Source organism: Octopus bimaculoides, chromosome 7, assembly GCF_001194135.2.
Source record: "Octopus bimaculoides isolate UCB-OBI-ISO-001 chromosome 7, ASM119413v2, whole genome shotgun sequence".
NCBI lineage: Eukaryota > Metazoa > Mollusca > Cephalopoda > Octopoda > Octopodidae > Octopus > Octopus bimaculoides.
The window spans coordinates 59,537,772-59,548,776 of NC_068987.1; the positions used below are offsets into that span (position 1 = coordinate 59,537,772).

The 11,005-nt window shown below is 35.5% G+C and overlaps 2 protein-coding genes across 2 annotated transcripts in view; both read right to left on the reverse strand.

Annotated features, from left to right (window-relative positions):
* LOC106867690 (low molecular weight phosphotyrosine protein phosphatase) overlaps positions 1-2,235 on the reverse strand; it is a 22,128-nt gene extending 19,893 nt beyond the window's left edge. The window contains exon 1 of the mRNA XM_014912635.2: positions 1,843-2,235. Within this exon, the coding sequence (XP_014768121.1) occupies positions 1,843-1,882 (40 nt within the window). The 5' untranslated portion in view covers positions 1,883-2,235. The remainder of the gene's footprint in view (positions 1-1,842) is intronic.
* Positions 2,236-8,991: 6,756 nt separating this feature from the next.
* Positions 8,992-11,005, reverse strand: part of LOC128248384 (N-acetylglucosamine-1-phosphotransferase subunits alpha/beta-like) — a 9,658-nt gene continuing 7,644 nt past the window's right edge. The window contains exons 5-6 of the mRNA XM_052969710.1: positions 10,365-10,483; positions 8,992-10,179 (exon numbers count right to left, since the gene is read on the reverse strand). Coding sequence (XP_052825670.1) covers positions 10,176-10,179; positions 10,365-10,483 — 123 coding nt within the window. The 3' untranslated portion in view covers positions 8,992-10,175. The remainder of the gene's footprint in view (positions 10,180-10,364; positions 10,484-11,005) is intronic.

Here is an 11,005-nt window from a genome sequence, read left to right on the forward strand (position 1 = left end):
TTAGAGTTACGGTTAGGGTTATGAATATTTGGCAAAAATACTCATAACCCTAACCCTAAAGCTAAAACCAGTACAAACGCACGAAGGATGTCATAAATAACAGTACCGCCGATAGTTGTTGACAAACAACGGCACTAATTTTATTCAAGGAAAAAGATCCCATTACACCGCTAGAACGTGTTGTTTACATTCCATAGCAGTAATCCTTTTCACCTCAATAGACGTCAGTGATTGGTTGAAATTACCGAAATACGATAACTTTTAACATGAAATAACTTCGAATATAAAAATTTTTCTCTGTTCTATAAGACAAAATATACAAGTATACAAAGTTTTAAAGTGTTTCGGTAGAAAACACACTAAATAAAACATTAATTAAAAGTGGCGCCCGCCAAATCAGAAAGAACCAATTCATTTAATTTTACTTACATATAAATAAATATTTGCCAAAACCTACTTTCATTATGGTAAATTAAAAAAAAAACAAACAAACATAAAAAATAGAACGCACGCACGTGTTGTGGGTGATCCTTGTGTGTGTATGTGTGTTTTAACTTTCGCAAATTAACAATCGCTGACAGTGGCGGCTGCCGCAGATTTTTATTTTTAGGCAGGGCAGGAATTCATAGCTTGCAGTTAAACTGTGTTATTGTTAGTGGCGATCGCTGAGTAATTTTTATTTGTAAAGTTTGACTTGCAAAAGAACACAGAAAGTACAGCAGCTGTAACGACCAATTGCAGCCAATCATTAAATGTTGGATTAAATAGAGTACTGAACTTAATTCAACACACACACATTAACAACATATTTTAATAGCAAACTAAAATATATAAATCATACACATAATCGACGATGTAGATTACGATGTTGTTTGAAAAAAAAAAATCTAATGTCTAGTTTTAGAACAAATATTGAGAAAATTCATGAGTTTACGTATAGCGTACGCCAAATAAATCGAAAAGTATTCAGGAGTGTGGGCAAATTGACATGTCTAGTGATGGCTTTAAATCTCTTAATTTTATTTAACAGCAAAGAAAAAAGAATTATATGGATGCAAACTGTATTTAGTTTTTGCATTAATAATCTTAGAAGAGGTGGCGAGCCGCCAAATTCACTAGAGCAGTGGTTCCCAAACTATGAGTCGCGACCCACTGATGGGTCACGAACGGATCCTAGTGGATCGCAAAAAGTTATAAAATTACTTATTAATGTTTTTACCCAGTAGAGTTAAGTGGGTCGCCATAAACTGGTGTCATAAATAGTGAGTCGCGTCTCTAAAAAGTTTAGGAACCATTGCACTAGAGCGTCGGAAAAACAAAATGCTTCGCGATATTTGTTCCAACTCCTTATTATGTTCCTGAGCCTTTCATCCTTCCAAGGTCAATAAAGTAAAGCATAAGTACTGAAATCATTGGTATCGACTGACTCCCTCAAAAATTGTTGGCCATGTGCCTTAATTAGAAATCGTAAATAACCTTAGACAATTAGTTCATTTTTCTTCTTATTATTATGATTATTATTATTAACAGCCAATTTGTCTGCATTAAAAAAAAAAATCACGTGAACAGTTCAAAATTTGTTAAAGTAAACTTTTGACACACTGGGACACCTTGTCGAGAGCCGTTTGTAACCGGCATCTAACTTGGGGTACGCGATATTCCGTGCTAATTGTATTTGACAAGGTGCCCAATTTAGGAAAGTTTGACTAAGACACGACATTATATGTGAGTGTGCATGTCTTAAGGAGTGTGTATGTCTCTCTCTATATATAACTATTATAAATGAGTATAAAATAATTAATAACAAGCAAAATACCAACTGCACAATATTTCATTACAAACCTAAGCAAACGAACAGTACTTTCTTCTTCTCTCCGTCCATGGTGAAGTATGATAATAGAGTGCTCTCCCTTTGTGATAGAGCGTGTTGCAGCCGGTTGCAATATCAGTTTGTGTGTGTTTGTTTTTGGTTCCTACCGGTGAATGATGTTGTTTAGCTCCATATCAGACCTATTCCGGCTACTCCAGCTGTAACTGTCCAGTATTTTGTATATCCAGAAGTACGTCATCCAACTTGCCTCTTTTAAAAGACAGTAGGAGGTGATATGAGGAAGATTTGACCACTGTTCCCAGCAGGTCGAAAAATACGTAACTGCTCTCTTGTTGACGAGCGTCGCCTTGGAAGTGACAATTCACCGTTAAAGTTTTTAAACGTTCATTTGATATCATTTCAAATTGAAATTTTCTTGGGGAACAGAATCCCTAGCTTATTTTAGGTGATTGGTGCCGTCCTAAAAGACACATCAATATCACCATAACAATAATCGGTTTCGATTTTACTTCTTTATGTTTGGTACTTTATCAATCTAGAAATGTCGAAAGGTAAAGTTTACTCTATTGGGATCTAAATCAACATGGAAACCGATTTGTAGTCACACGACCTGCCAGAAATGGCAACTAAATTTCCCTTAAATCATACCAAGCCGTTTTAAAATCCCATACATTCTATAGTGTAGATCATGTGGTGAAATGCTAAAACTAGGCAGTGATTGTAGGAATTGTTAGAGTGTAGAACAAAATACATAGCAGTATTTGTCCCGGTTCTGTGCACTTTATTTGATTTAGCAAGGGAGCATGTTCTTGTGTAAACCTCCCCACAATTCTTTTCGGTGATTTTTCAGATTAACACCCGCACGATCTTCACTAGGGCGTTAGGGTCAGGGTTAGGGTTTGGGTTAGGGAATTCCGTCCATAACCGTAACCCTAAAACCCTAGTGAAGATCGTGCGGGTGTTAATCTGAAAAATTACCTTCTTTTCAAGTAAACTTCACGTCAAGCTAAGCGAAATTATTGTCGTAGCCTGTGATGGTGACGTGTAGAAGGTACTCACGCCAGTGACATGTAAAAGCCAAAGCAGACTGAGGCCAGGGGCAGTCCTCCGGCTTACCAGTTCCAGTCAAGCATCCAACACATGCCAGCATGGAAAACGAACACTAAATGATGATGATAATGATAAACTTCCTTCTTACAATCGTCACATTTAGTGTCAACCCTGATGTGCAAACGGTGTTAGATGAAAATATGTCTGTTATGAAAACAGTTTCAGTATAACACTAATTTTTATAATAAAGACTGTCTCAGTATAACAATGTTTTTAATAACAGACTGTCCAGATATAAGTGTCTGGCTCAATGAAGACAACTCCTGTGTAACACCATCTTTTATGATAAAGACTGTCCCAAAATAACACTTGTCAAAGAGGAATAAAGTGAATTTCAGAAGGCATAGTTTGCATTACAGTTGAGTGGTATCTTAAGCTGGACTGGTTGCAACACCCAAGGTACCTTGGCTCTGAGGTACCTGCACCATCCAGGAATCATGATCTGGATTTGGCTTGTATCTTAGCCTTTAAAGAATTAAGGGCCAAAACATTTCTTTGGAGACCTGCCATTCATTACTTCCTAGAGTTTCTTTTTACCACTGTCTAATTTAATAATAATAATAAAACTTACCCTTAGTAAAAGCCCATTTTATACATATGTGTTTATCAATTGTCTTCTCTCTGGCTATACACAATATATTTTAAGGTAACTGGAAATGTGGTACTCACATCTCTGCATGGTAATCAAATCTATATTATAAATGTAGTTTACTGAAAGTTTCGTGGTGATTTTATTACAGAAATTTTTAGCTCAAATGACAAATTAAGGGGTAAATGTATTTATAAATCTTGTAAGTTTAGACACTTTCTAGTGTCCATATAAAGTATTTAAAGGAAAACAATAAATAGTTTTAAATTCAGTACTACAAACTGTCAAAATATTTATATTGCATTAATGCAGCTCAAGTAGAGTTTAAATCAACCTCACATGACTTACTTTCAGTTAGACTGAACCAGTGAAATTTATGTCTTGATTATAGTTCCCATACAATGCCAGTGAAAAAGTATAAACTCATACTTTTACATATTTCCTAAAGTTATATCGTACAAGGAACATAGAATTGCTATGCTATGAAGTGAATTTTATATTTAAACAGTCAAACGAAAAATGTAGCTGTGATATGACCGGAAGAAACATTTGATTTCTAATTAAGTGGTAACTAAAATACTTAATGAAAATGTTTTTTTATTTTTTATTTCTGACGATGGTGGAATGAAAATTGTTTTATTAACTCATGGCAGGGGATACAACTTTAAAATTTCAACATTCCCCCAAAATTGAATGGGTAGTGACATACAGTGAGTTGCCTCAAGAAATATAATCATTCAAAATCTTTAGTCTCACTCTCATAAGATGTGGTAAAGGCACTGCCAAGACTATATTTCACTGAGAAGGTTCAACAATACTGAAACATCTGGAGTTGTAATTGCATTTACCAAAGATCAGATTCACACCTCACATTCAATTTTTAAGTAGGACTAAGTAGTTGTGTTTCTAGCCAATTGATAAAGTTAACAACATTTTTCTTCATTATTTTATATTGATTTAATAAACAAAAATAACTTTTATGTTTCCAACATTATGTCAGATACCACTTAACTATGTATCCTTCATGCAGGATACATAGTTAAGTGGTATCTGACATAATGTTAATTTAAATGAAAACCTGATATATTCAGGATGAATGAAGCATGTTCTTCTTATCACACATGGCTATCATCCTCAGGGCAATTCTCACCCTGCTCAGTCATATTAATTCTAACTGGTGTGTGTGTGTGTAAACAGATATGTCTGCTCGGCAAGTTTCATAAGAGAATTCTTATCAGTTATCTGTAATTTATAGTCACAGTTTAATGTTTCATAACTTATTTGATAGCCATGTGTGATAAGAAGAACATGCTTCATTCATCCTGAATATATCAGGTTTTCATTTAAATTAGGTTAAACATTGCCATCGCCTGACTGTTATAAATCTAGCCACATACTATTATTACAGTAAACGATAAGATTATGAGGTGGTAGAATTGTTAGCATGTCAAACAATATGCATAGAGGCATTTATTCCAGATCTACATTCTGAGTTCAAATACACTGCAGTCAAGTGATGTAATCTTCTTATTCCTTCCCTAAAATTGCTGGCCCTGTGCCAAAGTTTGAAACCATTATTACAATGAGTGACCCTGAGCACGGTGTTCATTTTCCATACTGATGGGAGTTGATCAAGTAGTACAGTATTACTTGTCACCCTTTTTAAGCTTGTCTACAAATCCAGAGGTTCTCATGAAGCAGGGAGAGTCTGTTAGAATTGAAAAGGAAAAACAAATTGCGATATTAGTGCAGCTCTCCAGCTATGGTCAAACTGTCCAACCCATGCCAGCATGGAAAATGGATATTAAAGGATGATGATGTTTGAACTTTAAATTTGTCCAACATGATGGTCAAAAAACAAAAGTTACATGGATGTAAAGTCTATTTTGTCTGCTCTGCTAAATATTGGAGGCGCAATAGCCCAGTGGTTAGGGCAGTGGACTCGATTCTCAGACCGGGCGTTGTGAGTGTTTATTGAGCGAAAACACCTAAAGCTCCAGGAGGCTCCGGCAGGGGATGGTGGCGAACCCTGCTGTACTCTTTCACCACAACTTTCTCTCACTCTTACTTCCTGTTTCTGTTGTGCCTGTAATTCAAAGGGTCAGCCTTGTCACACTGAATATCCCGAGAACTACGTTAAGGGTACACGTGTCTGTGGAGTGCTCAGCCACTTGCACGTTAATTTCATGAGTAGGCTGTTCCATTGATCGGATCAACTGGAACCCTCAACGTCGTAAGCGACGGAGTGCTAAATATTAAAGGGAGGTAGTGGAAAACATTTTTTGCTAATAGTTCTTACGAAATAGTGGCTGTGTGAGACAGTTTAGGAACCACTGTTTCTATTAGGTCCATCATTCTGGGATCTAATCGTAACCAGTTCTAATGTCTTACTACTTGGTCTTTATCTTTTGCAGATATCTTCCACTATTGTCAACCTACAACATGGTTTTTTTTTTCATCAAAAACTTACCTTTCATATGGATTACAAGTCCACACCAGCAACTGTTGTCATTCCTGCATACATCACCCAAAGCGCTCACTTGCCAAGATGCTTTGTAAGCTTACATAGTATTTTTAACTTATTTCAGTCATTAGATTGAGACCATGCTGGGTCTCAATCTAATGAACTTTTAGTTGAATGAATCAATCAAGGACTTTTTTTTTAAAGCCTGGCACTTATTCTATTGATTTCTTTTGCTGAACTGCTAAGTTGCAAGGATATAAACCAACCAAGATCAGTTGTCAAGTAATGGTGGGGGACAAACATAAACACACATATATATATATGACAGGCTTCTTTGTTTCCATCTACAAAATACACTCAGAAGGCTTTGCTATGCCCAAGGCTATAGTAGAAGGCACTCATGCCATGCAGTGGAACTGAACCCAGAACTATGTGGTTTGGAAGCAAGCTTCTTACTACATAGCCAAGCCTGTGCCTTGTATTGCATTCCATCTTTTCTGCAACTTTAACTGTTTTATTACTATATTTCCATAGAAATACACTGCCTTTGTTTCATCACATTGAAACAGTGAGTTTGTATCATAGAACAAAGGATAAATGCAGACAGGTTGGCATCAAAAGGCTTAACATGCAACAAATCATGCCAAACTATTTACACATTGATTATTTCATATTAATTTCTTCTTCCTGAATAATGCTTTGCCAATATTCTAATTACCTTGCTAATTTCAGAGTAAAAAAATTGGGTTAAGGTATAAAACATGGTGGCCCAATTTTGAAATTTGTCATAGGCCTGCAGCCATAAATGATTTTTCTTTCACCAATTTTTTTTTATTGCAATTAGCTTTAATTTTCTGGTTAAAATAAATTCAAATTGGTTCCTCTGAAATTCCATAAGAATTATAATTTTATTTACTTAGGCAAAGGAGAAGCAGTGAATTATGTATATAAGTATAGCTAGCCATCACTCAAGAAAATATGGCTTGGTAATATATGCTATGCTTTTACTAATTGTTTTAGCTTATGTAATCATGAGCCTAGGCACTCTTGGTTCCCTCACCCTAGAACCATAGGGCTCACCAACACCTGGTTGGTACTCATTACAGCTGAATAGACAAAAACAGCATGAAATAAAGTGTCATATTCAAAAGCACAATGCAATAGCCAGTCCAAGAATTGAACCTATGACATTATGATCACATACTTAAAACTCTTACTAGGCTACATACTTTTAAATCCATGTACATGAGTGTATATACATACATATATATATATGTATAATATCGTGGGCACAGGTGTGGCTGTGGTTCAGAAGCTGGCTCCCCAATTGTGTGGTCTCAGATTCAGTCCAAAGGTAACTGTTGATTTATCTAAGATTAGTCTCAACTTAACTATCCTATCACATACCGACTACCTCAATTACCTTCTCTATTTACGTTTCTGTCAAAAGTATGCCTACACTACACCCCTATCACTGTCGCCTACCACAGCAAACTTTTGTTTCATGCCAGTGAGGAATTTAGCGAAGATTTCCCTCGGTCTTACTTCATGCACACGTCTACATGCCATTGCTATAGCATTTTTAGTAATCTAGCCAGTCCTTCTTTTCCTTGCGCCAACATTGATTTTGGTGGCCCTGAAATTGTGGACTTAGGAGGAAGAGTGGAGAGACAAATGAGGAATTGTTGTCAGCACTTGCAAAGAAGATTTGTGTGAACTTGCCAGCTGGCAGAGGGCTCTGGTACACAATTTACTCAATCCTGTACAACGTCTAATGAGCACACAAGTTGACCACAATGGGATTAGGACTCAATATGTAAGAACCTGAAAGATACGCCAATAAGTATTTCATCTCACATGCTAACGATTCTACCAGCTATATATCATCATCATCACACACACATATCTTATTGTTGTCATCGTCATAATTATCATTATCACATGCTGGCATAAGTTTAATGAAACTTGCTCGAGCAGTTCTATTACCTGCTTTCCATATAAGATATTTTCCTTCAACTGTTTCTCACAATTTGAAAGGAATGGTGCAACTGAAACTATAGACTTTTGCTTACCGGAGTATATAAAGAAACAGAATTCCTTTTATCATCAGGCGGTGTTAATGACATGCAGACAAAACATTCATAATACACACACACACATAATGATCTTCTATGCAATGGGCTTCCTCTCAGTTTCCATCAACTAATTACATTCACAGCCTGAAGCTTTAATAGAAGACATTTATCCAAGGTGCTATGCAATGGCTCCTTCACAGACCCATACAAACACACACACATTATATATATATACATGAGACAGTAGGGTGTGATTAAACTATGCTATCTAGCAGGTCAGATTTTCTATGACAGGTTACCCTTCCTGTCACCAACTCTCACCCTGTTTCCAAGTGACATAATATTTCCCCATGGATAAACATATTTTGACAGAAGTCTGGAAATGATTGGCACTGCTTGTATGGTGGTGATACTCATTTACAATTATTATGTGATGTCAATATAAGAGACATAACTAAGGTAGTGAATTGGCAAAAATTGTTAGCATGCAATGCAAAATGCTTAGTGGCATTTCATCCATCAGTATGTTTTGAGTTCAAATTCTGCCATGGTTGACTTTTCCTTTTAAGCTTTCAGGGTTGATAAATGTAATCAACTATTCCACTTTACCACGAAATTGCTGACCTCCTGTCAAAATTTGAAATCTGTTTAGGAGACATAACTGCATACACACAAACTATGGGATTCTTTCAGTTTCCATCTATTAAATTCACTTACAAGGCTTTGGTTGGCCTAGCAGTTATGGTAGCAGACACTTGCCTAAAGTCTCACACAGGGACTGAACCCGAAACCATATGGTTGGGAAGTAAAATAATTAATCATACCACCATGTCTCATTATTTGCCTGTAGATATCTGATTTTGAATGGATGCACATACAAATTATTCAATGAAGAGTAACAAGAAAAAAAATGACAACACGATTATTTCTTTTTATAGAAAATAATGGTAATAAGAAAATATTTAATCTTTAAATATCTGTAAAAATTGGTCACATACGTAATCTGAAGGAAGAATATTTTGTTCAAGGTTTTTACATTGATAGAGTTTAAATTATTATCAATTCATCAATTTGTCAATTTATAAAGAAATTTAAATAACGAGTATTGAATCCATGATACGCAAGCAAAAAAGTGTAAATGTATTTACAAATACTTTAAAAATTTGTTTTATCGTATATTTGTCATATTTATAGTTTTGTAAAACTCGCTTCTCCATACAAGCACAAAAAGGTGTTTTTAGGTCTTTATTTTTTTTTCGTCTTTAAAAATTTAAACATTTGCATATTATTGAAGCGATTGCTCCCTTTCTTGATAATCACCGAAACGAGAAGTAAGTATCCAATCTCGTGAACCTGGCAAACGCTGAACAAAGTTAGTCTTTGTCCAAGGGGCATAACTCATGGCACTAAGCTGTCAGAATTATTTATGAATTACTTGTTTTTAATTTAGACTAAAACTAAATAATTGCTTAAAAACTAATAATTACTTTTAAGTAGGTGCCTGGCAATTTTTATTAAATCAAATTCTATTTGGACTAACTTTGGTGTACTAATAATAACTTTCGAGAAAAAAAAATGTAATATCAGCTCCAGCAAAATTTAGACGTAGAATATAGGACGAATGAAACTGAATACTGAAAAACTGAAGTGCAGCATTCTATTATCTCTTCCAGCTGAACGAGCTCAGAGAAATAATTGGAAAAAAAACAAAAGACTGCCATATCATTTTCATAACGTAAGTTATTTCGTAACGCTGAGCATGTCACAGAGCTTTTGTTCCTATATACCATTAATTTTTTGCACTTTTTACAATGAGATGATAGTCTTACATTCTAATCATAATGTATGATACTTTTCTTTGCACCTCTCTGCTCAGATTACTCCATATGGTTGTTATCTGGTTTAAACCATGTAACTGTAATGTTGGTTACAAATGATGTAAGTTATTTCTGCCAATACCAGTAAGTAAATCACTATATGTATTAGTAACACTGTTGCATCACTGTAAACTAGGGTTTTGGGATTCATATGTACCATGTTCCTGGCAAAAATTCACTTCAGTCTTCATTTAATTGTAGTCATGCTTCATGGGTTAAAACCAAATTTTCAGCTGGAATACGAAGAAGACATTTATTTTAACTGTAGTTAAGCTTCATGGGGTAAAACCAGAAGGTTTTTCTTCTGGAATATGAAGGAAGACAATGTGAATAATAAAGGTCAACTGTTACAACCAACCAGTAAACAATTGAAGAATATAGAGAGGTGATGGAGATATGTTTGGGTTAAACTATATACTTCTGTGGTTCTTGTCTTGCTGTGGAAGTTTTGCTGCTTTTCTTCTTGGTTGATGACTGTCTGCTGACATTTCGAGATGTTGAACGTCGATGTAGGAATCTCCTATGCCATGATTCAATCTTGAAATAAATAGAAAATAAAAAATAAGTAAAAAATATACTTTTAATTCATTTCATTGTAGCTAAAAGCATTGAGACAACCAGCTTGGTAGTAGTAAATTAAGAAACTAATTAACTCTACCACCTATGAACAGAGAATGTTCTTTCAACAGGTTCCTTATAGTTTCCTCAATGTATTTCATTTACAAGGCTCTAATAATTGCCATTTGATAATTACAGAGGCATCAAGCTGTTAGATCAGGTTATGAAAGTTACAGAGAGGGTCATAGCCCAACTAATTAGGGAGCGAATCAATTTAGATGAGATGCAGTTTGGGTTCGTGCCAGGTAAAAGCACTACTGATGCCTTATTTCTAGTGAGACAGTTGCAAGAGAAATACCTAGCCAAGGATAAACCTCTGTACCTGGCTTTCGTTGACATGGAGAAAGCCTTTGACAGGGTCCCCCGATCCCTTATCTGGTGGTCAATGAGGAAACTTGGGATAGAAGAATGGCTAGTGAGAGCTGTGCGAGCCATGTACAG